Consider the following 27,082-nt stretch of genomic DNA (forward strand, 5'->3'; position numbering starts at 1 on the left):
CTCTAGACATCAAACTTGTTGGTAAACACCTTAACCCAGCCACTGCCTACCCATTTTAAACTAATGTGTGTGTGTGTGTGTGTGTGTGTGTGTGTGTGAGAGAGAGAGAGAGAGAGAGAGAGAGAGAGAGAGAGAGAGAGAGAGAGAGTCTCAAGGCTAGGCTGTGCTGGAATTCTATGTAGCCCAGGCTGGCCCCAGACTCTCAGGCATCCTTTTGCTTCAGGTTCTCAAGTGCTGGGATTGCAGGCACGGGTCATCCACGAGCTTAGATCTAGGTTCTTTGCTGTTCCAAGTCCTTATGAGTGATCGGAGAGGACAGAACTGGGTACTAGATTCTTCAAAGAAATAAAGCGTTGCTGAAGTTCTCCTTTGTGCCAGCTTTCATACTGGGCACCCTGGAGGTGACATTTTCCCCCTGCCCTTTACTGCACCCTTATGAGGCAAGCACAGTTGTTAGTCCCTCTAGAGATTTGGCAATAGGGACCCATAGAGGGGAAGGCTCTATGGAGAGGGTTGGTGAATGGAGCTCTGTCAGATCATCTTGCTATGCTAGGGGCTTGGGTGGGGGTGCAGCGGTTCTGTCTTGGGACTGAAGAAGGAGATCAATGACCTCTGAGATAAGGAGTCTCAGAGACGGGACAGTTGGCATGGGGAGAAGGGTGGAAAAGGGGTGGGCTGTATGAGAACCCCCCCCTCCCAGAATAAGGCATTCAGCCCCCTAGGTGGAAACAATGACACAGTCAGCTCCCAATACCAAGGCTCTGACATCAGGAGGTGGGGGTGGCCAGAGTATGTGTGGGGTGCCACGCCTCTTGGCAGCCCCCGTGGCCAATGGGACAGGCTTGGAAGAGCCCAGGGCTGGCTTCTGGAGCTTCAAAAACGTGTGAGGAGGGAAGAGGGTGCAGACGGAGGCTCGGCTGCCTGTTGCGCTTGTCTGTGTCATCGGCACCTCCGCTTTGCCAGAGCCCCCTGGCCAGCATGTCTTCTGCACATTTTAACCGAGGTCCTGCCTACGGCTTGTCTGCTGAAGTAAAGAACAAGGTAAGGCTGGAAGGACTGACAAACACCCTGCCCGGGACAGAGCCCTGTTCCCCGAAATCCCTCCTACCTGTGTCACGTGTCCTAAGACCTGAGAAGTTGACGGTAGGGGCTGTTTTTCTGTTCTTGCAACACCCCAGAGCCCTCCGTTACTTTAGGGGTGAAGTGAGGGGACCCCACGATCTATAAATAGAAATAATCAGAGTACTGCAAAGCTTCCGCACCTGCTCAGAGTCCTTGGTCAAACTTCTTGTTCCTGGGAGGGATGTAAGGAGAAGGGACAGATTCCCTAGCTTAAAAAAAAAAAAAAAATCAACTGCCAGTCTGAGAGCTAAAAGATATTGAGAGATAGCATCTTCCTGTCATGGATGGGTAAACTGAGGCTTAGAAAGGAGAAACAAGGATCTAGGGCGCCAGGTAAGGCAAGTGCAAAGAAACTCCACAACTGGATGGGCAAGCCTCTCAGGACAGGGGACTGCACGGAGCGGGAGAGGCAGTCCCATTTGACAGAAGGGAACACTGAGGCACTTTTTTTCCAGGGTCCCACAGCAGGAGCTGTGAGGAGCGAGGAGCAGGGATTGGGACCTGGATCCGGTTAGGGTATCCTAGGGGCTGGAGTTCAGGGAGTGTGGGGGCGGGTGCTCTGCCAGAGACTGATGGCAGCGCCGCCCCCTCCCCCCAGCGCCGGCCCCAGAGTCGCAGAGGAGCCGCCGCGCCTTATAAGGCGGCCTTGGGCAGCCCGGGCCCGCGCTATATAAGGGCCGGTTTGCTTTATAAAGCCGGGCTGGTGAGGAGGGGGGCAGCAGGGCTGGGGCCAGGTAAGGGGCTGCATCCCTCCTCTTCCCATGCAGAAGAAGTGAAGCATCTCTCTATCTCACCGCCACCAGGGGCTGGGAGGCTAGCATGCAGGAGGATTGCAGAAAGGACGTGAAGCAGCCTTGGAGACTGGAGACAGGAGACAGGAGAGCAAGCCAGGAGGGAGATAAGAGCTAAGAGGTTGAGAAGGAGTGTGCAGAATCCCACCCCTACCCGAGAAGATGGAATAAGAGTTGAAGCTTTAAATAAAAAAAAAAAAGCCATGGGCCCCCCAAGACTGAGTGAAAGATAATATAGAGAGTTGGAGAACAACGAGAGAGACCAAGTGGGACTGAGGACGGACCTAAAGAAACATAGACAGTCAAGGGTTTGGAGGGGCACAAGATGCTCTCATTTCTAACTAGAGATTGTATACACAATAACTTGGACTACATGGAGGGAGCGAGCAAGCGGGGGGGGGGGGCTTCTTCTTAGGGTTCCTCCCCACCCCCAGTGTAAGGCATTTCCCCTTCCAACAGGAGAGTGGTAAGGGCTGGGTCAGGGGAAGCTAAGACCCAAGTTTGGCTTGGAGGGGAAACCAAGGAGCCAAGCGCCGCCCCACCCCCACCCCCCAGCTTCAAGGATCTGGCTTTCCAGTCCCCTCTTGTCTATTCATTGGTGCCAAACCTCAGAATGCCCGGAATGGCCCCCTGGGCAGGTGCCACCTCAACCCTGGCCCTCAGCCTCCCCCCAACACCCCTCCCCTGCCGTGGACACTAAGGATTGCCTTAGTTGGGATGAGGTAGGAGATCCAGCCTATCCGGGCAGGGCCGGCCAGCGGAAAGCCAGAGCCACTCTATTGCCTGGGTCCTCATCACCTGCTCTGCGTGCCTGTCTCCTCCTCAGCTGGCCCAGAAATACGACCATCAGCGGGAGCAGGAGCTGAGAGAGTGGATTGAGGGGGTGACAGGCCGGCGCATCGGGAACAACTTCATGGATGGCCTCAAAGACGGGATCATTCTTTGCGAGTGAGTGAGGTTCTCAGGGTGCAGGACCTGCCCCCAGCCCAGCAGCCCCTCTCCAGAAAACCCCTCAGCATCCCCTGGTGACCCCCAGCCTGGAGCTGGAGTTACACACTGATATTTGATGCCACCCCCATTCCTTGAAAGGCCAATGAGACTCGCCCTGTGCCTGCATCACAGGCAGAGATGACAAGAGTCAGTCAGGTAACAACAGAGCCCTCAGGTGTTGCAAGGGAATACCTACACACTCTTCAGAGCAGGCCTGTCTGTGGATTCCAGCATCATAGCTAAATGGCAATGGGCAACAGTGGCTGTTTATCACCAGTTTAAATGACAATAAGGTGGAGTCACAGGAATTTCTGTAGACCATGGCTTCCCACTCTCCTCATCGCTGGGGAAGATGGAAATCCTTACCGTGGCCTGGCATACGCCTGTGCCCCCATTGCTGGCAAAGCTGAGGTAGGGTTCAGAATTCTATGTCAGCCTAGGCTGCATAATAAGAACATGTCTTCTAAAATGAGGAAGGCTGGGGTGGGGAAGGTGGAGCGCTCCCCCAGCATGCAGGAGGCACTGGGTTCATCTCTTGCACAGTATAAAGCCAGGTATGGTAGTGTAGTCCTGTAACCCCAGACACATTAGAGGTGGAGGTATCAGAAATTCGATGTCACTGGTGTCTCCACACTGAGTTTGGGACCATAGGCTACAGGAAAGCCTGCTTTGCAAAACAAAACAACATAACACCAACACTAGGCCCAGGGAGATGGCTCAGTCAGGAAGGCCTTGCTGTGTAGGTCTGAGGACTTGGTTGGTAAAACAGAAGGCAGGCTGGAGAGATGGCTTAGCGATTGATAGCACTTGTTCTATGATCAGAAGAACAGAGTTGGGGCCCGAACATCCATATAGCGAGTGAAACATCCCTGCAAATGCCAGCAACCCTGGCTCAGAGGGTTAGGAAGACATGAAGAACATTGGGGCTTGATGGCTTCCAACCCAGTTGAGGAAAAGTGAGCCCCAGGTTCAGGGAGAGACCCTGCCTCAAAAGCATGAGCAGAGAGCAATAGCGGAGGACACTCAGTGCCATTCTGTGGCCTCTACACATGTGAGCAGAGGTACACACACATGCACACGCACACACGCATACACATTTTTATCATATTTGTTTACTTGTTTGCTAGGGCTCACACATATGTGTGCGGAGTGTGTGTGTGGAGTGTGGAGGCTGGAGAATAGCTCTCAGAGTCCGATCTCCCCTTGCACTATGTGGGTCCTGGGGGTCAGACACAGGTGTTCAGGCTTGGCGGCAAGCAAGCAGAGCCCAGGGGTTCATTGTCTGTCCAGTCTAGCCTATTTGGTAAGCTCCAGGCCTTGTCTCAAAAAAAAAAAAACAAGGTAGGGGCTAGAGAGACCTCTCACTGGGTACAGGCGCTGCTGTGCAGGCCTGGCAGTCTGAGCTCCATTGCTGACCCATGGAAAGATGGAGGAGAGAGAGGATGGAATCCACACAGCTGTCCTCTGACTTCTACTTAGGCACTCCATCTCATACGCCTCCCCCCAACACCAAGGTGAATGGCACCTGAGGGGTCACAGGGGAGACTGGCCTCTGGCCTCCACACACATACGCTGCACACATGCAAACATGCACACACAGGCACATAGCACATGCATGCAAACATGCACACACAGGCACATAGCACATGCATGCAAACATGTACACACAGCACATAGCACACGCATGCAAACATGCACACATAAGCACATAGCAATAGTAAAAGAGACTCTTGCCAGTCCTAGCACCCGGTACAAGTTCTTCTTTGTACATGTATTTGTGAGTGTGAAATGGGGTGCACATATTGTGTGTGTGCATATAGAGGTCAGAGGGCAAACTGTGGGAGTTGGTTCTCTCCTCTTACCTAGGATCTGAGCTCAAGTCATCAGGCTGGGTAGCAAATGGCCTGACCCGCTGAGCCACCTTGCTTGCCCTCTTCTATGTAAAACAAAACAACCAAAGCAACTTTGCTTATACATGTGGGTGTTTGGCAGCATGTACGTCTTCCCCTGGACGAGCAGCCAGTGCTCTTTACTGCTGAGCCATCCTTCTAGCTCCCTCTTTCATTTTGTGGTAGACAGGGTTTCTTGTAGCAGAGGCTGGTCTTGAAATCCTCATCCTGCTGCCTCCACCTTCTGGATGCTGAGGTTTCAGGCTAGCATGACCACACCTAGACATCCCACTTCCCCCTAACACTGGGCAAGGTCCTGTCTGCTTCTGAGTCTGACACCATGAGTTACAGCTCACCCTGGAAAGCTCTTCAAAGGTGTAGCACACACAGCTCAGCTTCCCCAAGGCCCAGATGCTCAGAGGTGGGGCTTCTACCTCGTTCCACTCCTGTCTACCAGAAACAAGGATCCCGGACATGCTGGAGTCCTGACTTACAGAGAGCTGGCTCAGGCTTGAGCACCCAGCCAGGGTTGAGGTCCTACAGTGTAGGACATAGGCCTGAGCAAGGCTGCCTGAATCTCATTCCCCACACTTATACAGCTAGTGGGACAACCAGTCATTTCCTTAGTCAGTCACGTACTAAGCACGTATAGAGCTCCTGGTATATACAGGCCTTTGCTCTAGGCATGTGCACAGTGAACCAGACTCCGTGTGGAGCCTACAGAGGGAGCTTTGGTACTAGTGGGCAAAATCTTGGTGGCTCCATACCCAGCAATAGTGTCACAATGGTAAGAAAAGATTATCAACCAATCAACCACATAATCACACTCATGCCCATAGCAAGAGAGCACAATGAAGACCACTCAACGGACTGACGATTGGCTCGGTGGGGACAGGCACTTGCCACCAACACTGCTGGCCTGAGTTCAATTCCGAGGACCCACATGTTGGAAGGAAAGGACAGACTCCTAAAAGTGGCCCATCGATTTTCACACACATGTGACTGACACGAGGATTTCCTGGCTGGCAACTGGGTCTAGCTACCCATAGTTGCATCCACCATAAGCACGTGCTAGGTACAAAAGTATCCCCTTTCAGCTGTGGGCTCTTCCAGCTGTGGACTCTTCCACCCAGCCGGGATCCTGAAGCAACTGGGACTCAGCCGCCCCATCTCTGCTTCTCTTTGTTAGATTTATCAACAAGCTGCAGCCGGGTTCTGTGAAGAAGGTCAATGAGTCAACCCAGAACTGGCACCAGGTGAGTCCAGACACAGCGTGCTAGCTTGTTTCCTCTTTTAGTAATGAAGCTTGAACCCAAAGCCGCCAGCGTGTGCTAGGCTGGAGCTCCACTGCCTAGCCATGCCTCAGCCTCTCTCTGGGAGACTCTCGGCAGGGTCTTAGAACCACACTGATCCCAGATCTCCATTGTCGGTGTCGTCAAAGCCCCCCTCACGTCAGAACACTACTCTGGTCTTGGTCCTCTCCTACTTGCTTGAGACAAAGTCTTCAACTCTTCATCGTTTTCCTCGGGGACCAGGCTGGCAGTCTCCTGAACTCAGGCTTCTTTCTGTCCCTGCTTCTGGTCTCACCTATAGGAGTCCTAGGATTTCAGACATTCATGCCATGTATCGGGCTTTTACTTGGTTTTGTTTGCTTGTTTGTATTTCTTACCAGAATCACCTTCCTGGCTCCTACTTTTTATTCTGAGACAATGTCTCATTAAGTTACCCAGGCAACCCTTGAATTTGCAGCCTTAGCTGCCTCAGCCTCCTCAGGGGGATTCCTTTTTATGTATTTGTGTGTGGGTGTGAGGGTGAGTGGGTGTGTGTGGGGGGGTGAGGGTGAGTTTGGGGGGTGTGTGAGGGTGTGTGTGAGGGTGTATGTGTGTGTGGCATGTGTGTGTGTGTATGTGTGTGGTATATGTGTGTGTGTGGTATATGTGTGAATGTGTGTGTGTGTATGTGTGTGTGTGGGGGGGGGCACGTGCCACAGAGGCCTGGGAGAGGCACTGGATCCCTTGGAGCTGGAGTTACAGGAGTTTCAGTCAATTCCTTGTCCCCTAGCCCCTCAGCCCTCCACCCTCCCATCTCTTCCCCTACAGCTGGAGAACATAGGTAATTTCATCAAAGCCATTACCAAGTATGGGGTGAAACCCCACGACATCTTTGAGGCCAACGACCTGTTTGAAAACACCAACCATACACAAGTTCAGTCCACTCTCCTGGCTCTGGCCAGCATGGTGAGTGTGGGGGCAGAGTGGGCCTGGGGCTGGGGCTGGGGCTGGGGCCGGGGCTGGGCTGAGGTCTGATATCCACAGGGACACTTAGGCCTTTGAGCCTCATTGAGGTGAGCCACTGAGGGACAGTGAGGCCTGCTGGAGGCTTATGTCCTTCTTTCCTCCATTCAGGCCAAGACAAAAGGAAACAAAGTCAATGTGGGAGTCAAGTATGCAGAGAAACAAGAGCGGAGATTTGAGCCAGAGAAGTTGAGAGAAGGCAGGAACATCATTGGACTGCAGGTATGGCCCCTTCTCCACCCGGCTGCTCTGTGCTGAGGGGAAGGTAGCCCAAACCCTGGAGGCTTTGCAGCTGAGAATATTAGTATGGACTGGGTGGGGCACTGGATGGCATTAGTGTCTCCTAGTTACTAACTTGCTCCCTCTGCCCACAGTCCTAAGTAGTTCCTGATTTTACAGACCCTTAAGATATTTTATATTTACCTGTATGAGTGTTTTGCCTGCATGTATACCTATGAACCACATGTGTACCTAGTACGCACCAAGGCCAGAAGAGGGCATCAGATCCCCTGGACCTGGAGTTATAGACCATTGTTAGCAGCCACGTGGACGCTGGAAAACAAACCCAGGTCCTCTGTAAGAGCAGCCAGTGCTCTGAAACGCTGAGCCTTCTCTTCGGTCTCTCGATAGTTTTCTTTCTTCTTCTTTTTTATTTTTTAAACATTATTTTTATTATTTATTTGCCTGCCTGCATGTATGTATGTGCACCATGGTGTGGACACCACAGAGACAACAAGAGGATGTTGTGTCCCCTAGGGATGGAGTTAAGGATTGCTGTGCAGGCTGGGACTAGAACCTGGATCCTCTGGAAGAGCAGTCAGTGTTCTTAACCATTGAGTATCTCTCCATCCTTTATACAGGCAGAGGAGTTTGCAGAAGGAAGCACACCACTCTCTCCCTCTTCCTCTTCCTCTTCCCCTTCCCCTTCCCCTTCCTCTTCCTCTTCCTCCAGTATTGGGGATTGAGTCTAGGCAAACACACTGCCTTAGTTACATCTCCAGCCCTGTTCACTTTTATTTTGTGTGTATGCGTCTGTGGATGTGTGTGTATATCAAGGTCAGAAGTCTCAGCCACTGTCACTCCTCAGGAGCCATCCACTTTGTTTTTGTTTTGAGACAGGGTTTCTCTTTGTAGCCCTGGGTGTCTTAGGACTTGCTATGTGGACCCCAAGCTGGCCTCAAAAACAGAGATCCACCTGCATCTGCTTCCCAAGAGCTGGGGTCCAAGGTGTGAGCCTCCACATCTGGCCATCTTGCTTTTTGAGACAGTCTCTCACTGGGTTTTCTAGCTTGCATTCTGATGTAATGAAACACTAACCGAAGTAATTAACATGAGGAAGGGGTTATTTGGCTTGCATTTCCATATCGCAGTAAGTACAGGACAGAAGTCAGGCAAGGAGTTGGAGCAGGAACCTGGAGGCAGGAACTGAAGCAGAGACCATGGAGAAACATTACTTACCTGTAGCATTGCTTCTGAGGCTTGCTCAGTTTTCTTATATAACTCAGGACCACCTGCCTAGGGATAGCACTGCCCTGTGGGCTGGGTCCTAGGCAAGCACTTGAGGCAGGGTCTCCTAGAGCCCAGGTTGCCCTTGAATTCACTATTCAAAGCAAGCCTTGAGCTTGTCTTTTTTTTTTTTTTTTTTTTTTTTTAAANTTTTTTTTTTTTTTTTTTTTAAAATTTTTTTTTTTTTTTATTTATTATATGTAAGTACACTGTAGCTGTCTTCAGACACTCCAGAAGAGGGCGCCAGATCTCGTTGCGGATGGTTGTGAGCCACCATGTGGTTGCTGGGACTTGAACTCTGGACCTTCGGAAGAGCAGTCGGGTGCTCTTACCCACTGAGCCATCTCACCAGCCCGAGCTTGTCTTTTGATCCCCCTTCTTCTACCTCCTGAGTACAGTTTTTACCCTGACACAGGGTCTTGATATCTAAGTTGCTCATGCTGGTGGCCGTCTGCTGGAGGCAAGGCAGGCCTTTACCTTGCTGCCCTCCTTGCCGTCCTCTTTCCTTGGGCTCCCCATCAAGTAGCTAGGACTACGGGCCTGTGCTGGCAGCCCCAGCCTGATCTACCTCCCTTTCTCTTTTCATTTGTTTTACTGTTTGAGACAAATTCTCACTGTGTGGCCCAGGCTGGCCTGGAACTCACCATGTAAACCAGGCTGGCTTCAAACTCACTGAGATTCACCTGCCTCTGGCTTCTCAGGTTCTTTCATTATATGGGTCCCATGGGTCCAACTCAGAGGGCATCAGGTTTGGAGGCAAGACCCTTTACCCACTGAGCCATCTGTCCCTCAGGGCCTGACCTTAAATGTCTTATCCTCTTGGGATTATGGCTGTACTTCCCTCCGGCCAGGATTCCAGTTGACAGGATGTGGGCCACATGTTGAACCTTGTTATATAATATCCCCTCTGTTTCTGGCCTCCCTCTCTTGTGTCTCCTTATTGATTAGTTAATCTCTTTCCTAGATGGGCACCAACAAGTTTGCCAGTCAGCAGGGCATGACGGCCTACGGTACCCGGCGTCACCTCTATGATCCCAAACTGGGTACAGATCAGCCCCTGGACCAGGCGACCATCAGCCTGCAGATGGGCACCAACAAGGGTGCCAGCCAGGTCTGTGTAGTCAGTGGGACACCTGGTGAGATGTGGTGGGGGAGAGGGGCTGCTACCCCTGTGGCTTGACCACTGTTCCATCCTCTAGGCTGGCATGACTGCACCAGGCACCAAGCGACAGATCTTTGAGCCAGGTCTGGGCATGGAACACTGCGACACACTCAACGTCAGCTTGCAGATGGGCAGCAACAAGGGGGCCTCCCAGAGGGGCATGACAGTGTATGGGCTTCCTCGCCAGGTGTATGATCCCAAGTACTGCCTGAACCCGGAGTACCCAGAGCTGAGCGAGCCCGCCCACAACCACCACCCGCACAACTACTACAACTCCGCCTAGGGCCCCGGGGCGGCTGCTGCTCTTGGCTGGACCCAGCCGGCCCAGCCAGCCCCACCTCCTGCATGGCGTCCTCCCAGCCCCCTGGCACCTGCCTATAGGGTTACGGTTTGGGGAGATGAGGCCGAGGGGGGCAATGGGAAGAAGGGGGCCCCTCATCCCTGGAGCTTTCGCAGGGCCCAACATAGAACTGGGTGTCCCCAACAGCGCCCTAAGGAAGCACTGAGTCGAGCTGTTTCAGCTGCCCCCCTTTATTCCCTCACAAGTAAGTACCTCCCAGAACCAGAAACCCTTCCAGCGAAGCCCCCAGAACCCAGGCTTGGCCTGACCCCTGCCCCATTCCTGCGACGGGAGCAGATGCATGCCTGGAAACGCAGTGGACACACGCATTTTGGTTTTGCAGTGACTGGCGTTTGTGGATGTGACAGCAGCGTTTGTAACTCGAACACTTTCTTTTCTATTTCACTGGAGCACAATAAATGGCTGTGACATCATTGGAGTCTTGGGGCCAGTTGTTTAGGAGTGTGGCTTAGTCTCCATCCTCCCACATATGTAGGAGGTATACATACCCTCCTATATGCACTAGGACCAGTGAGATGGCTCAGAGCTAGTAAAGGCGCTTGACACCAATCAAGTGCCTTTACTTATGACTTGAGTTCAATCCTTGAGACCCACATGGTCAAAAAGAATAGGTTTCTGCAATACCCACTGACCTCCACACACAGGCCATGTGATACGCTTCCCTAAATAAATATGTATTTAAAATTAAATAGATAAACCTACAGACCTTACACCACTACACAGGGTGGGCACATTGCAAATGCCACATATATTTTAACAAAATGATCAGGAGTGGTGGGGGGCGGGGGGGGGTATCCCAGATTGTGTGCATGCGGTGTGCACTGGTTCTACTGGGCCAGGTAATGTACCTAATATTAGCAGAGCAGTTGAGTAGCTAACTTTGGGGCATGGCTTTCTCTATATGCCTGCCTTGTTCTCAGAGGTGTCTCTTTTTTTTTCTCCTTAAAACTGAATCCCATGGGCTGGTGAGATGTCACAGCTATAAAGGTGTGTTTGTGTAACACAACAAAGTTGTTGCTGCCAAGTCTGACAACTTTGTGTTCAAACCCCAGTTCCTACTGGATGCAGGACCAACTCCATTCAACTGCCTTCCACCTCTTGCCACAGCATGCATGCACCCACCCACACTTTTTTATTTTTTTGGCTTTTTGAGGCAGGATTTGTGGTGTGTTTAATCCTGGTTGTCCTAGAACTTGCTCTTTTGACCAGGCTGGCCTTGAACTAAGGAAGACCTGCCTGCCTCTGTCTCCTGAGTGCTGCTGGGACTACCATCATCCACTAATAAATGTCTTTGGAAAACAAACAAACAAACACTGAGTCCCAGGGCTGGCCTAGGATCCTGAAAGTCTAGACAGGACTTTGACTTCACCTTGCTTTAGCAAAGACACTGTTCTCTTGAAGACGGCGCTAATGTTTTTTCCCGAAAACTACCTGTCTCTGGTCAGGACTCCAGAGAATGCAGAAAGATGGGAGGGAACCCAGTCTCTTCCCCACCCCATCATTCCCAGGACAGAGGTTGAGGCTGTAACCCTTGGGGAATATCTGAAATTTTGCATACAGACACATACATGCTGGCCTCACAAACTGGACTCCAGGCATCTTGGCCCACTTTGTTCTGGGGAGGGCATGAGCCCAGACCAGGCTTGGCCTGCCAGTCAGATAAGGTAGCACTGACCCCTGTCACATAAGAGGGCACTGATGTCAGCTTTGGGAGTCCCATCTGCTGAGGGCACCAATCTAGGAACCTACCTACCATTGTTGCCTGGGGACTCTGGCTCCGGCCGCCAAGCCTACAGAACCTCAGTGCACCAAGGGGCACATCACTGAAGGGTGAATCAGGAGATAAGATCTAGCAGCCCGACCTAGCAGCCATCATTTCTGGGTCAGCGTCATTCCTACCTTGGCTGTTTACCTGCCCTGGGGTAGCCACAGAACCACGTGATGCCAGGTTCTGCCACCGGCTCATTCAGCATGACTCCAGCAGTGTTCGTGTGTGGTTTACACAACTACTTGTGTGGGCATGTGCTTGTGTGAGCACGAGGGCAGAGGCTGATATCATACCATCCTTGGTCAACCTGTATTTTATTTTTAGAGACAGGGTCTTCCCTGACCCCAGAGCTCACTGATGTGATAAGGCTGGCAGGCCATCAAACCCCAACAATCTCATCTGTCCATCTCTCCTGCCCCAGCACTGAGGCACAGAGACGGCTTTTACACGGATGCTAGAGACTTGATCTCGGGTCAAGTACTTTACTGGCAGCCACCTCCCGAGCTCTCTACAAGATACACCATGAGGAGCTCTAAACCGCAGGTGAGGGGCTGAGTACAGGTCACTCGGTTCAAGTCTCCCGTCACCCTGAGACCCTTTAGGGCACACAGGCGGGGCTCTCACACACTTACCATAAGAGTGTGTCCATCCCGGGCCGGGCGTGGTGGTGCACGCCTTTAATCCCAGCACTCGGGAGGCAGAGGCAGGCAGATTTCTGAGTTCGAGGCCAGCCTGGTCTACAGAGTGAGTTCCAGGACAGCCAGGGCTACACAGAGAAACCCTGTCTTGAAAAACCAAAAAAAAAAAAAAAAAAAAAAAAAAAAAAAAAACCAAAAAAAAAAACAAGTGTGTCCATCCCGTCACAGCCTCCATCCTTCCAAGAGCCCTCACCACCCTTAGAAAATGTCCCTTCTGTGACCATTACTTTCCCAGTGGCCCAAAATACCCAGTACTTGAGACCTGAGCCCAGAACCTGGACTACAAGGAATGAAAACGGTGGGCTGTGAGGCCAAGCTTCCTTGATTTAGATCCTTCTGTGCAGTTAAGGCTGCAGGGCATCAGCCTCCCCTCTTATCTAGGAGTGACTGCCAGCACACAGCAAGATATCCAACGTGGGTACCAACTTTTGAGTGTCACCTGTGGGTCACCTGTCTACAAGTCTTGTGTATATGTGGATGGACAATCGTGCCGAGGTCAACCTCAAATGGTGGTCTTCCTTGCTGTCCACATTTTCTATTTTTAGAAAAGTTTTATTTGGAGCAGGAAAGATGGCTCAGTGGTTATGAGCACTATCTGCTCTTGTAAAGCACCCGAGTTCAGTTCCCACATCAAGCAGCTCATGACTGCTCAAACTACAACTCCACGGAACCCAACGCCCTCTTCTGATCTTCAGGGACACGCTCATGTCTCATGACCACCTGCAGCTCCAGTTCCAGGAGATCCGAGTCGCTTCTGGACTCCTCAGCACTGCGAGCACGTGGCACAGACAACCAGACAAAATGTCATCACACATAAAATCCTTCCCAAAATGTGTACAAAACCTTAATCTTTCTTTAGTGTGGGCGCCACAGAGCATGCATGCTCAGAGGACCCCAGAGGTTGGTTCTCTCAGCCCACGCACAGCGTGGGGCTTGAGGACACAGCTTAGGTTGTCAAGCTGACACAGCAAACACCAGCCAGCTGAGACATTTCGTTGGCCTAGTTTTTGTGACTTAAAACAATTTTGTTATTATTTTGTGTGTGATGCATGGGGCAAGGGGGTGTTTGTGTGCTACCGGGAATATGTGGAGGTCAGAGAACAACTTTCAGAAGTCACCATGAGGGTCCTGGCGACTGAATTCACAGCATCAGGCTGGGCCATCTGACTTTCTCTTTATTTTTTATTTTTTTGGTTTTTCGAGACAGGGTTTCTCTGTGTAGCCCTGGCTGTGCTGAAACTCACTCTGTAGACCAGGCTGGTCTTGAACTCTCTCACTGTGCAGCTTTGGCTGGCCCAGACCTTGCTATGTAGACCACACCTGCCTCAAATGCACATTTCCCTATCTGTCTCCTCCTGAGTGTTGAAAACTGGCCTGGTGGTTGAGAGCACTTGCTGTTCTTCCAGAGGAGCTGAGTTCAGTTCTTAGCACTCACACCAGGTCTCCCACAATGCTCCAGGAGATCCGATGCCTTCCCTCCTCAGGCACCTGCTCACACACCTCTGTGTAATTAGAGTAACACCCCAACCTTTCACAGTGTGTGCTCCTACGCCCAGCACAGCCATTCTTCTCTGAGGCAGGGTCTCTCTCTGGCCAGGAACTAGCCAACTAGACGAGGCTGTCTGGTGGGGAGCCCCAGGGATCTGCTGTTTCTGCAGCCTCGGCACTGGGGTTACAAGCACACGCAGCCATCCCCAGCCTTTTCATGTGGTTTCTGGGGATCAGCTATAGTCTTCACGTTTGTTGGCAAAGGCTCTACTTACTGAACTGTCTCCCTACCCATGTCTATCGTTTACTGCTGCTGTACATACAAAGCCAGATGCCCGTCTGGTTACTGAACTGTCTCCCTACCCATGTCTATCGTTTACTGCTGCTGTACATACAAAGCCAGATGCCCGTCTGGTTCACTGGTGTCCTCCATACCCAGAGTCATCCAACTGCGCAGTGTCTGAAGTGGTCTAATATCTCTGTAATTCTGCCATTTAGAAGCTGGGGCAGAAGGATCAACTTGAGACTATTCTGGGCTGCACAGTGAGATCTTGTCTTAAACACTACCACTGGTTGGGTATGGTGGCTCACACCTTTCATCTCAACACTTGGGCAGGCAAGCTGATCTCTGAGCACGAGGCCAACCTGGTCCACAGAGGCCAACCTGGTCCTGTGTCACCTTACCCCTCAAACCAAAACTAAGCCAACCAACCAACCAAGCAACCAACCAACCAAGAAAAACTGAGCGGACCATACATCATAGAGTCCTCCCTCCCCTTCTGATACTGGAGCTACCTCACGACCCAAGAAAGTACAGCGGCAGGGGGGATACACACTGTTTTATTGATGGGCTCATGAATGAATGACAGCTGTACCCCAACTAGCCCCTACCTTTTCTACAAAGGCAAACCAAGAAAATGGTGTTCCCCAGCCAAGCCCAGCCAGGGGACCTGGGTGGCCAGTAGCCTCAACCCCCAGACCACAAGCACTAGGAGACTGGGAAGGACAGAAAGTCTAGGTCCCGAGGGCAAGGTGCTGGTGAGGTGGCTGAGGAGACTGGAGGTCCCACAGCTATTCCTTGCCTGGATGTCAGGAACCGTCACCAGAGAAGACAGGAGCCTGAAGTGTGGGGGCAGGGTGGGGGCTGAAGATGGGAGCAACTCAAAGGCTTGCAGAGTCACCTGAGGCTCAGGGTTCCGTGAAGCCACCCTGGGCTGCTTGGTGAGACCCGGTGTCTCTCGCCTCCATCCCTACAGTCACATCTGCAGCCACAACATCTACTCACTCACATCCATCCCATCTGTAGAGGGCGGGCTGTCCCAGCCCTGGAACGTCTCTGGATTGGTAGCCAGATGGGGGCTGTGGAGGAGCAGGTCCCTGACTTCGCTACTGATTGGCTGCCTCGCAGGCATCTATCCAGTCGCTGTACACATCCACTGGTTCTGACAGGTATGTGATGGGTGTCTGGAATTCCTCTAGGCACACAGTACAGGAGATGACTCCAGTGTTTCGAGCACGGTCCCTGCAGTGAGACAAGGTGTAGGTATGCATGAGAAGCGAGCCCTGAGCCTCTAGAGGTGACCCCACCAGCAGGAAGGCCCAGGGGGAGCAAGGGAGGAGCCTGGATGCCCACCCTGAACACCCACTCACATTTTCACATCACAAGACTTCTCGTGGTTGCAGAAAGGGCAGGTGAACTGGGTCTCCAGGGTGCCTGTCATCTTCTTCTTGGGGGGCGGCTTCCGTTTGGACTTCCTTCGTCCCATAACTGCAGAGGGAATAAAACCTGTGGTGCAGAGGACAGGGGTCAGATGCTGGCAGCAGCTGGCCACTCTCTACCTCTATCCTCTAGAAGCAGGCCAGAGGCAACCAGCAGTGGTCTGTGGAGAGGGGAAGATGTATACTCTGTCGTCACCCAGGCTCCTGGGCCTAGGCACAACAGTCCCTGTGTACACCCTGGGCAACAGGACCAAGAGCAGCCTTTAACCTTGGTTTCCAACTTCCTGTTCATCATTAAGTAGGTCACTTACGACCTGTGCTCAGGGTGTCAGGATGGTAGGGGTGGGCAGCTGGCTGGAGAGAAACCAGGGACAGAGAGGGGGTGCTGACATAATGATGCATGCTGTTCAGGGGTGAGGGAATTAAGTCCCAAGAGTGACTAAAGATGACGTCAAGGGCAGAAAGATAGCTTAGTACAAACCATGACAACACAACCACCCTAGTTCAATTCCAGAAACCTATACAAGGCCCAGCATAGTGGCTCAAATCTGAAACCCTGGCATTCTCACATGGAGGTGGGAGGCAGAGACAGGAAGGATTGTCTGGGACCCCGCTGGAACCGGTTAGCCTGGACTATATGGGGATGGGCCAGAAACAAGATGAAAGATGAGGACAGACTCCCCAAATTCTGTTCTCTGACGTTCACATGCATGACATAGGACGTGTCCCTCCCCTGACCAAATACAGACTTTCAATTACTGCCCCACCCCCCACGAGACAGTCTCACTATAGTCCAGGGCTGATCTGGTACTCACCTGTAGACCTGCCTCTACTGTCCATGTGTGGAGACTAAAGGGACGCAGCACCACACTTAGCTATTTATTTATTGAAACAGGGTCTCACTGTATAACTCTGATTGACCAGGAATTAACTATGCAGAACAGGCTCGCCTCAAACTCAAGAGACCTGGCAGCCTCTGCCTGGGATTAAAGGCACACATGTGCCATCGCACTTGGCTTTTGCACTAGAGAGAACTGGAAAACGCCAGCATGTTAGCATACGCCAGAAGTTCTAGAACCCAGGAGGCTCAGGGAGGAGAGTGGAAAACTCATCTCAGTTGGAGTCTAGTCTGAGCTAGCCCACCCCACACTGCAACTCTCAGCACATCTCAAGTTGGAGTCTAGTCTGAGCTAGCCCACCCCACTCTGCAACTCCTAGCACTTCAGATCACTGAAAGCTGGAGGCCAGTGTAGGCAACAAAACAAATTTAAATCTACTGTCTAAAACAAGACAAAACAAAACAAAGGAAGTACACAGACATACATGCAGGCAAATCGTCTATCTCTCTATATATGATAAAAAAATTAAAAATCCATGTTAATAAAGGTTTACAGTTTTTTTGCTTTTTCAAGACAGGATTTCTCTGTATAGCCCTGGCTGTCCTGGAACTCACTTTGTAGACCAGGCTGGCCTCGAACTCAGAAATCTGCCTGCCTCTGCCTCCCAAGTGCTGGGATTAAAGGCGTGCGCCACCACGGCCCGGCAGGTTTACAAGTCTTAACATGAAAACTCGACAGGGTTTCTCTGTGTAGCCCTGGCTGTCCTAGAACTCACTCTGTAGACTAGGCTGGACCAGGCTGAACTCAGAGATCCAAGTTTATCATCCACCTGCCTCTGTCTCTCCTGGGCTGGGATTAAAGGCGTGTGCCACCACCATCTGGCAACAGGAACACGCTAACTGGATGAATTCAGCTGATAGTAGCCATGCATGGATAAGGCTCTAGGGCAGAGGTCCTCAACCTGTGGGTTTTGAGGTCACATATCAGATACCCTGGATCCAGATATCGCAGACGCAGAAGACAAAAATAAATAAATCTTTAATATATCTGTACTAATAGTTACAGATGTCAGGCTCTTGAGAAAACTTGTAACTGGATGAATCCTATTTCTATGAGGCTATTAGAGCGAAAAACAAATCTCTGAGCTGGGGCTACTTTGGGAGAAGGAGATCAGGAAAGACCTCTTCTGGAGTCATTCCAGGTGACAAAAGGCAGCTTTGATGACAAGACAGCCAGGAAGAGTCTGAGCCAGATGAAGGGTTTTCCCATCATTTTACTTCAGAAAGAATGGCTGAAGCTCCGGGAGCAACGCAGACAAAGTGTGAGACACACAAAAGGAAAGGCCAGACCCTCACGGTGAAGCGCAGCCTGGTCCCGAGCCCAGCTGTCAATTGTCTAGGTGGATGTGTTTGCGTCCCCTCCCATCTGGTCCTGGCAACCAGCTAGCTACAACGGAATCGCAGGTGGGACATCTTAGCTGATCCTGTCTCAGCTGCTACCGGCACTGCTGACAAGCCTAAAAGGCTGAATTTGGAACCCTAACCCACGTAAAGGTGGAAAGAGAGGATGTATTTCGCAAGTTGTCCACTAACTTCTGTACATATTCTACACATATAGGAAAAAATGTAGGACAAAAGATTTCTAACACTTTCAAAATAGGGCAAGAAAGATGGCTTGGCAGGTGAAGATGCTGGCTGCCAAGCCTGATAACCTGAGTTCAATTCCCTGGGTTCTCACGGTGAAGAGAGCCCACTCCTATAAGCTGTCTTCTGTCTCTCTCTCTCTCTCTCTCTCTCTCTCTCGCCCACTCCTATAAGCTGTCTTCTGTCTGTCTCTCTCTCTCTCTCTCTCTCTCTTTCTCTCTCTCTCTCACGCGCGCGCGCGCGCGCGCACACACACACACACAGAGCATCCAAAACAAACTCACGATCACCTTAAAACTCCTCAAAGCTCCTCCGGCGTCTGCCACCCCAGCCCATCAATCTCTGAGGAAGGATTTCACTTGGTCACTGCTGTATCCCCAGGACGCACACTGCTTGGTATACCTTAGGCACTTAATAACTACTTGTTGAACAAATCAGTGAATTGCCCCGAATCTGTCTCTGTGGGGCCCCAGAATCCCACCGGCAAACCGCAGCCTGAGAACGAGCCATGGTGTCCCGAGGCGACTGGGACGGCGGGAAGGGATCTGGGCGGAGGAGCGACGGCGTCCGCCTCACCCAGGCTTCGGTGGCGCCGCCCGCTCGCCCAGCTGCAGGGATCCAGGGGTCAGGCTCCCCACGAGGCCGTCCTCAAAGCCATGCCCCGGCCTCAGCTCTACGCCCTGCGGGTGATCTAGAGAAGAGCGCCGGTCCGCCCAGCCCAACGCCCGCCCGCGAGACCCTACACTTACTTGTACCAGCCCTGCCTCTCAGCCAAGGCCGCTTCACCCAGGAGACGCTAACTTCCGGCCCCTAACGGAAGCGGAAATATCGCTTTGGGTTTCCCGCCCACTCCTTAACCAAGTAAATGCGCGTATAGACCCCGCCTCCAACTACCTGGCTCAGCGCAATTGTTACAGCGCATGCGCCACCGTCCTGCTCAATCTCGAGCAAAATCCAAGGGGTGTCCGTGATCCAGTCGCAAGGAGCATTGGCTCCACCTGTACTCATCCTGGTTGAGGTCGTCACCTGTAATCATCTTCCTGGATTCGTCTCACTTGTCTTACCTCCTTGAAACCCTAGATTTTCCTACCCTTCATGCTCACTCCAATATCCTAGCCCTAGAAGAGACGAGTTGGAAGAGGAAGGGGATCGATCAGCGGGAGTGAGAGACAGGAGAACCGAGTAAGGGGGTTTAATGGTCAAAATACATTGTATTAGTGAGAGTTCTCTACAGTCACAGAACTTATGGAATGTCTCTATATTGAGGGGATTTGTTGTGATGACTTAACAGTCTGTACTGGGGGCTGGCGAGATGGTAAGAGCACCCGACTGCTCTTCCGAAGGTCCAGAGTTCTAATCCCAGCAACCACATGGTGGCTCACAACCATCCATAACGAGATCTGGCGCCCTCTTCTGGAGTGTCTGAAGACAGCTACAGTGTACTTACATGTAATAAATAAATAAATCTTTAAAAAAAAAAAAAAAAAAAGTCTGTACTGTTACTACCCGAACAGTCTGTCCAACTACCCGAACGATGGTCAGCTGTGAATGGGAAGTCCAAGAATCTAGTAGTTAGTTGCTCAGTCCCACGAGGCCAGTTGGTTCAGCTGGTCTACGGTAGAAATAGGTTCCAACAGACGTACTGGCAAGTAAATGCAAGCAGGCGAAGAAAAGTGAGCCTTCCTTCTTCCAGGGTCCTTATATAGGCCTCCAGCATGCTTGCCAGGTAAGCGTGAAGACAGGAGCTTGAATCCCTAGCATCTACAGAAAAGCCAGGTAGGCTTGGTTACCCGCTTGTAATTCAAGCCTGCAGGAGACAGAGGATCCCCAGGGCACGGTGACTAGCCAGATGAGGTGAGTTCTGGGTTCAAGAGACCCTGCCTTACATCAATATGTAAGATGGAGAGATGTGAGGGTCTGGCTTTCACATGCAGACCCTCACAAACATACCTGCTTGAGTACATACTTCTTTTCTTAATTAAAGGCTCTGACCAGCAAGATGGCTCAGCAGGTAAAGGCAATTCTTAACACACACACACACACACACACACACACACACACACACACACACACACACACACACACACGGCAAGTGCTTAGCTGTGTCACACGTTTCGTATGCTTTAAAGAGAATGCCCTATAGGGGGCAGTGCCATCCTTGGAACTGCCTTTTCTGAAGACCATTTCTGGTTGGCAGCTTCTATTCACACAGGAGTGTAGTGGTTCAGGCCTTAAATCCCAGTCCTCAGAAGGCAGAAACAAGATCTCTGCTAGTTCTTAACCAGCCTGGGCTATGTGAATAATTCAAAGCTAGCCTTGGCAACAGTGGGAGGCTCACAAAAAAACAAAACAAAAACAAAACCACAAATGCACGTGGGATAAGACCAGTCCACGCATGTTACCCTGTGGCTTGCCGACTTGATGAAATATCTTGCCTGCAGCCACGTGAGAGAGGACGAGTTTCTTCTGGCTCACAATTCAAGGGCATGGTCTGCGGCGACTCGGAAGACTGGCAGCAAGGGGCTTGGGGCAGCCAATCACAGGGTCTCTCTCTATAGCCCATTCTGATCTCTGACTCAGTGAAATCCTCCTATCTCAGCCTCCTGAGCTGGGATTACAGGTGTGTTCAACCATGCCATGCTTTTGACTCCTAACCACAAAGACTTGGCCAGCCATCATGCCTCGAGTCAAAATAAATAAAATCACAGAATTAAAATAAACAGTCCGATGTCTTAGCCTGGCTTGTTGTAGGTTGTCATGCCAGCCTCTATGGAGGCTGAAGCAAGAGGCTAAACAGCTCAAGGTCAGCCTGGGCAACTTAGCTCCAGTCGTCGTCCCCCCCCCCCGTCCCCCCCAAAAAGTCAAAGATAGGCATGGTAAATCAACCCTTTAATCTCTACACTCAGGATTGGGAAACAAGAGAAATCTGCATAGACCAGAGACCAGCCTAACTTCACAGTGGTCTCCAGAAAAACCCAAGCTATACAGTGAAGTGAATTCTTGTCTCAAAAAGCCAACCATAGGGTGGAGAGACAGCTCACAAGGTAACCATGATTGCCCTGCAAGCTAGGTGACTCGAGTTCAATACCCAGAGTCCATAGTGGAAGAAGAAAAACCAGTCCCTCCAAGTAGTTCTCTGGCTTCCGTGTGTGTGTCATGGTATATGTGCACACACACACACACCAGTAGTAATAAACTGGTTGTGGTAGCACACAACACCAAAGAAGCAGAGGCAGACAGAGCTCTGTGAGTCTGAGGCCAGGCTGGTTTACATGGTGAGATCATATCTAAGAAAAAGCACCCAGGGACTGTGGATTGTGTGGTCGAGTGTTTGCTTAGCATGCACAGGGCCCTGGGTTTCACGTCAAGTGCAGGGGACAAACAACATTGATCTCAAAACCAGCAAGCGGTAGCTACTGTCACCTCAGCTGGACAGAAGTCCATCTGCGGGCATGGCACAGCCTCCAGTGTTCTCTCCGTGTCTCTGAGAAATCTTTGTAGCATTTGGTGCTTAGCTGGACAGGGGAACTTGTTTTGCATTCTGCATGTGACATTTACTTTGTCACTTCTCCTTTCTAGACTCTGGGAAAAGGGACACTGGGTGAAGCTGACTGCTGATTCAGAGCTCCGACTGCCAGGAGCCTCTGAATCAGTGGGAAGAGGCTTGGTGGCTGTGAATTTCCAAGATAGTTGAGCAGGGCCAAGCTGTAGTCACAGCTAGTTGGCAACCTGTGTTGGGTATGTGGGTTTTTTTTTTTTTCAACTTGACACACAACTAGGGTCATCTGGGGACAGGGAACCTCAATTGAGAAATGTCTCCATCAGACTATCCAGTAGGCAAGCCTGTGGGACACTTTCTTCGTGATCGATGTGAGAGGACCCAGCCTACTGTGGGTGGTGCCAGCCCTGGGCAGATGGTCCTAGGTGGATGACAGCGCCATGGAGAGCAACCCATGTGCAGCATCGTTTAACAGCTTCTACCTCCGTTCCTGCCTTGAGTTCCTGTGCTGACTTCCCTCAGTGATGGAGTGAGATCTGGAAGTACAAGTCTTATAAACCCTTTTCTCCTCATGTTGTTCTTGGTCAGAGCCGTTTATCACCACAGTCGAGAGCAAACCAGAACAAACATGATGCTGAGAATTGTGTGGGCCTCCGTAATGTCCTATGAGAAACAAGGATGAGTCTAGACTTTGCCTCAAGGGTCAGGGTCAGAAGTGATTTCTTTTTAAGGACAGGGTGTCATATATCCTAGGCTGGTTACAGACATGCCACTCTGCCCTTTAACCTCTTTTTTTTTTCTTTTTTACATTAACTCAGTGTGTGTGTGTGGTATGGTGTAAGTGTATGTGTAGTGTATGTGTGGTATGTGTGTATGTATATGTGATATGTGTGTGCCATGTGGTAATCATTTACTGAAAGCAGCCAGTGGGTTGAAAGCAATCTTAAACAAAACAAACATCCTGTGAGTGTTGGAAGCCACTTGAGGACACAGACTGGTCACATCAGTGTGGTGTTTGGTGCCAGTCTAGGTAACTGAAGCTGGCAAAGTAACTCCCCTTGCAAACTCTGCAAGCCATTTCCCTACAGAACCCCGCTTCCTTTCCCATGCCAAGTCTTCTGTGCTGTTCAATACATGCAGAACAGAGACCCTTGTTTGGGACAGACACAACAGACAGGCACAGACAACAGGGACAGATCAGACACACACAGCAGGCAGACTACCGACCAGCCAGTAGCCAGACTACACACACGTGTATAGCACAGAGAGAAACATGGAGAATTCAAATTTGGGCTTAACGTTGGTCAAAATAATCAAGACTAGTTTCTTTCTACTTTCTCCTTAATGTGACATTGATGCAAGGATCCACTGCAGCCCAGGCTAACCTGGAATTCCTTTTGTAGCCCAGGTTGTCCTCAGACTCATAGTGATCTTCCTACATAAGCCTCCCAAGTGTTAGAATTACAGACATGAGCTATCACACTAAAACCTGCCATCTCGGGCAGTGGTGCCGCAGCCTGTAATCCCAGCACTCAGGAGGCCAGGCTGGTCTACAGAGCTAGTTCCAGGACAGCCAGGCTATATAGAGAAAGAGAGAAAGCCTGCCTTGAACAAAGAAGGATCTGTCTGTCTGTCTGTCCGTCCGTCCGTCCGTCCATCCATCCATCCATCCATCCAACCATCCATCCATCCATCCATCTCAGCTCAAGGAACAGTTTATAGAGTCTGAGAGAAAAATAACAGAGCAAGCAAGCTGTAAGAAAGCGCCTCTCGGGGCTGGAGAAATGGCTCAGTGGTTAAGAGCACTGACTGCTCTTCCAAAGGTCCCAGCAACCACGTGGTGGCTCACAACCATCCGTAACAAAATCTGACGCCCTCTTCTGGAGTGTCTGAAGACAGCTACAGTGATCTTTAAAAAAAGAAAGAAAGAAAAGAAAGCGCCTCTCAGCAGCTGCCAAGGAGGAAGGTGAAGGAAAGATGAGCTTTTTATTTTAGGTTCAGGAAGGCAGGCAGGATCAGGAAAGGAGGCTGCCAGCAGCTGTGTGGGGTTGGATGCCTTCAGGGGATCAGAAAAAGTCTAGTCAGATGAAGCTGTGGAGGCAGACAACTGCAAAAACTGCTTTTTTAAACAAACAAGCAAATGAACTAACAAACCGTCAAAATATGTGTTTTATCAGGAGGGATAGGAGGGAGTTGGATATTAGCGAAGGTCAGAATACAATTTTGTAAGTTAGTTCCCTCTCCACCGTGTCTGTTCCAGGCATGGAATCTGGGTCGTCAGGCTTGGCTGCAATCACCTTTACCCCCTGAGCCATTGCCCCAGCCCCATGATCCCTTTCTTAACCATAACAGTAACTGTGTCTGAGGTTCAGGGTAGCACATGGTAGCTCGTCTGCCATGCTCCTCTCTGTGGAGAAAACGTCGATGAAGTGCTGTCAGTTGCCGTGTGACTCTGATGGATGAAGTGCTGTCAGTTGCCACTTGACTCAGCCAGGCAGAAAACAGCCCAGCACCCCTTTCTGTCATTCCTGGTGTGACAGCTGAAGCTCTCAAGAGAGTGGTTTGTGTGACTTTCCTCACAGCAATGGTTTAGGCAAATGTGAATGCGGGTAAATGTTACTCAATTCCCCCCCTAGAAGGGAACTGGGCTCCCGGTAGTTGTCAGACCAGCTAGCTATTTGTGTTTATTCTCTTTCCTTTCTACCTCTGTCTGTCTCCCTCTCTTATTCTTTTTCTTTCTTCTTGAAATATAGTCTCACTATAGCCCTGAAATGCACTATGTAGACCAGGCTAGTCTTGAACTCACAGAGACCCACCTGCCTCTGTCTTGAGTGCTGACATTGAAGGTGTGCACCACCACCAGGCTCTGTATTCACTCCATGTGGGACAGGGAGGGTCACTTATGAGCAGAGCGCTTGCCCACACTGGGTGAGGCTCTGGAGTTCATTCCCAATGCCATCAAACAGAAGCTACAATGACAGTGGTTCTCCCAGGAGCAAATCCAGTTTATCCAGAAGCAAGTCTGAACACAGGATGTGAGTACACAGGACAGCCATTGCAGTTCTGTCTGCAGGCAGATTGCAACATCGACTGCAAGCCGCCTTGATAGACAGAGATCCTTGATAGACGGAGGGTTAGAAGTTCAGGATCAGGTCCCTGCCTCTGAACTAAAAGAAAGATCTCCGGAGCTCTCCTAATGCTGCTGGGGCAGATCTCAGGTGTTAATCCTAGAACGTACAACCATTATTTTCGAAAGGAAGTTTTTTGGCTAATGAAAAGTCTGTGTGTTTGGGATTAGGGATGGAACCCAGGAACTCACAGATGCTAGGCAGGTGACCTAGGTGGACCACATCCCCAGCCCTTACTGGGGGATTCAAGGCAGGAGCTCTGCCACTAAGCCACACCCCAAGCCCGTCTTTAGGGGATTAGGCTAAGGCTCTCTTTGCTGATCCGTATTTCCCCACAGGGTCACATGTGGTGGGTTTATGACTTTGCCAAAACTTATCAGAGAGGTTGGTGTAGTACTTGCATGAAGTCCTGGGTTTGATCTGATCCCCAGTACCTCATAAACTGGGTGTAGCTGGCACAGGCCTCTGATCTGAGGTCTTGGGAGACAAAAAAAAAAAAATTAAAGGGCGACAGGGACCAAGAACCACATGCAAATACAGATATCTTAAAAAAAAAAAAAAAGCAGTTTAGGCCAGCTGGCTAGGGGCGTGGTTAGGATACTGTGGGTACTTAGTGTTCTCAAGGCTCTGCTTTGATGTACTCATGCTTGCACATACAGGCATGCATGCGTATAGTCGTGCATGCACAGACACACGCAAGCATGTGTGCTCACTCTTGTAAAACTGTACATTTGATGAGTTTGAATTATCTGTGTGAATTACACGTCAAAAAAAGGTGGGCTTTGAAAAAAAAGGAAGGCTTAAAAAACAAGGTGTGGTTCAGTGGGTAAGAAAAAAAAACATGTTCTGGTTTGCTTTGGTTTTTGTAAGAAAAGGTACAAAAGAAACTGGGCAGAGTGACACACACTTGTAGTCAAAGCTTGTGAGGCTGGGGCAGGAGGGTGGAGCTGGAGGCCCAGCCCGGGCTGCATGGCAGACAGTGAGACCCTCTTTCTATGGGGACAGGGAGGGAGGGACAGAGGGAAGGAGGGAGAAGGAGAGAGAATGGTTATGAGATGAACAGGAAGGGATGTTTCCTGTCAGGACAGAAGGAAGGAAAGGGGCAGACTTGGAGAAGGGAACACTTTTTAATTTTCTATTTTATTTTAATATTTACATTGCCTTAATTTTTTTATCATATTTATTTGTGTGGAGGGGGCGTGCATGTGTCACAGAGTGTGGAGGTCACAGGACATTTGCAGGACTCAGTTCTTTCCTTCCACCTTGTGGCCATGACTCAGGTCACCAGGCTGTGTGACAAGCAGTTTTTACAAATTTTTATATGTTTATTTTATGCACATGGATGTTTTGCCTGTATGTATTTTTAAAAAGATTTAGTTTATGTATATGAGTACACTGTTGCTGTCTTCAGATCTCCAGAAGAGAGCATTGGATCTCATTACAGATGGTTGTGGGCCACCATGTGGTTGCAGGGAATTGAACTCAGGACCTCTGGAAGAGCAGTCAGTGCTCTCTCCAGCCCCCATCTGTATGTATTTCTGTGTACCATGCCCACGCCAGGTGCCTGTGGAGGCCAGAAGAGAGTGTTGATCCCCTAGGTCTAGAGTTACAAGCAGTTGTGAGCTGCCATGTGGGTGCTAGGAATTGAACCTGAGTCCTCTGGCAGAGCAGCCAACGCTCTTAACCACTGAGCCATCTCTCCAGCCCAGGAGCAGGGAGCACTTCTACCTAGATGGTCCCTTGGTTGTTGTTTTCCCTAGGACAACAGGCGTGCACACCCACTCAGCCAGCTGGTTTTATCTAGTTCTGCAATGGAGCCCAGGGCTTTGTGCATACCTAGCAAATGTGCTATATCCCCAGCCACAGATTTTTCTTATTTTCACTTTTTGGTGTTTTTGACACAGGAGCTCTCTGTGTAGTCCTGGCTGTCCTGGAGCTTGCCGTATAGACCAAGCTTACCTCAAACTCACAGAAATCCACCTGCCTCTGCCTTCCTGGTACTGGGATTAAAGTCATGTGCTACCACTCCCGACTCACACATATATTCTAAGACAGGGTGTCATGTAGCCCAGGCTGACCTCAGACTTACTATGTTTCAGAGGATAACCTTGACCTTTGACTTCCTGTCTCCTGGGATTATGTTTGCACCACTAAGCCCTGCTGCACTTTCCTATAAATTTTACAT

General features: G+C 50.6%; 2 protein-coding genes across 3 annotated transcripts; one reads left to right on the forward strand and one right to left on the reverse strand.

The window, feature by feature from the left end:
- The first annotated feature begins 881 nt into the window (after positions 1 to 881).
- On the forward strand, positions 882 to 10,528 carry Cnn1 (calponin 1). The gene is made up of 7 exons (XM_021172395.1): positions 882 to 1,041; positions 2,740 to 2,861; positions 5,982 to 6,048; positions 6,892 to 7,029; positions 7,198 to 7,308; positions 9,557 to 9,703; positions 9,792 to 10,528. The coding sequence occupies exons 1-7, from the start codon at positions 979 to 981 to the stop codon at positions 10,035 to 10,037; spliced, it is 894 nt and encodes a 297-aa protein (XP_021028054.1). The 5' UTR covers positions 882 to 978; the 3' UTR covers positions 10,038 to 10,528.
- Positions 10,529 to 14,891: 4,363 nt separating this feature from the next.
- Positions 14,892 to 19,112, reverse strand: Elof1 (elongation factor 1 homolog). Of its 2 annotated transcripts, none has more exons than XM_021172449.2 (3): positions 19,020 to 19,112; positions 15,720 to 15,855; positions 14,892 to 15,591 (listed from the first exon to the last, which is right to left on the reverse strand). In XM_021172449.2, the coding sequence occupies exons 2-3, from the start codon at positions 15,833 to 15,835 to the stop codon at positions 15,456 to 15,458; spliced, it is 252 nt and encodes an 83-aa protein (XP_021028108.1). In that variant the 5' UTR covers positions 15,836 to 15,855; positions 19,020 to 19,112; the 3' UTR covers positions 14,892 to 15,455. The 2 variants fall into 2 exon arrangements, with proteins under 2 accessions (XP_021028108.1, XP_021028109.1); XM_021172450.2 differs by having other exon boundaries at positions 18,847 to 19,100.
- Between the last annotated feature and the right edge of the window lie 7,970 nt (positions 19,113 to 27,082).

The sequence above is a fragment of the Mus caroli genome, chromosome 9 (assembly GCF_900094665.2).
Source record: "Mus caroli chromosome 9, CAROLI_EIJ_v1.1, whole genome shotgun sequence".
In the NCBI taxonomy this organism is placed as follows: Eukaryota; Metazoa; Chordata; class Mammalia; order Rodentia; family Muridae; genus Mus; species Mus caroli.

Bases quoted from the DNA above. Each gene is read 5' to 3' on its own strand.
- Elof1 (XM_021172449.2), bottom strand. From the start codon at position 15,835: ATGGGACGAAGGAAGTCCAAACGGAAGCCGCCCCCCAAGAAGAAGATG. The intron at 15,592-15,719 runs GTGAGTGGGTGT...GTCTCACTGCAG, and splicing joins AAGTCTTGTGATGTGAAAAT to GGACCGTGCTCGAAACACTG.
- Cnn1 (XM_021172395.1), top strand. From the start codon at position 979: ATGTCTTCTGCACATTTTAACCGAGGTCCTGCCTACGGCTTGTCTGCT. The intron at 2,862-5,981 runs GTGAGTGAGGTT...TCTCTTTGTTAG, and splicing joins GACGGGATCATTCTTTGCGA to ATTTATCAACAAGCTGCAGC. The intron at 7,030-7,197 runs GTGAGTGTGGGG...TCCTCCATTCAG, and splicing joins TCCTGGCTCTGGCCAGCATG to GCCAAGACAAAAGGAAACAA.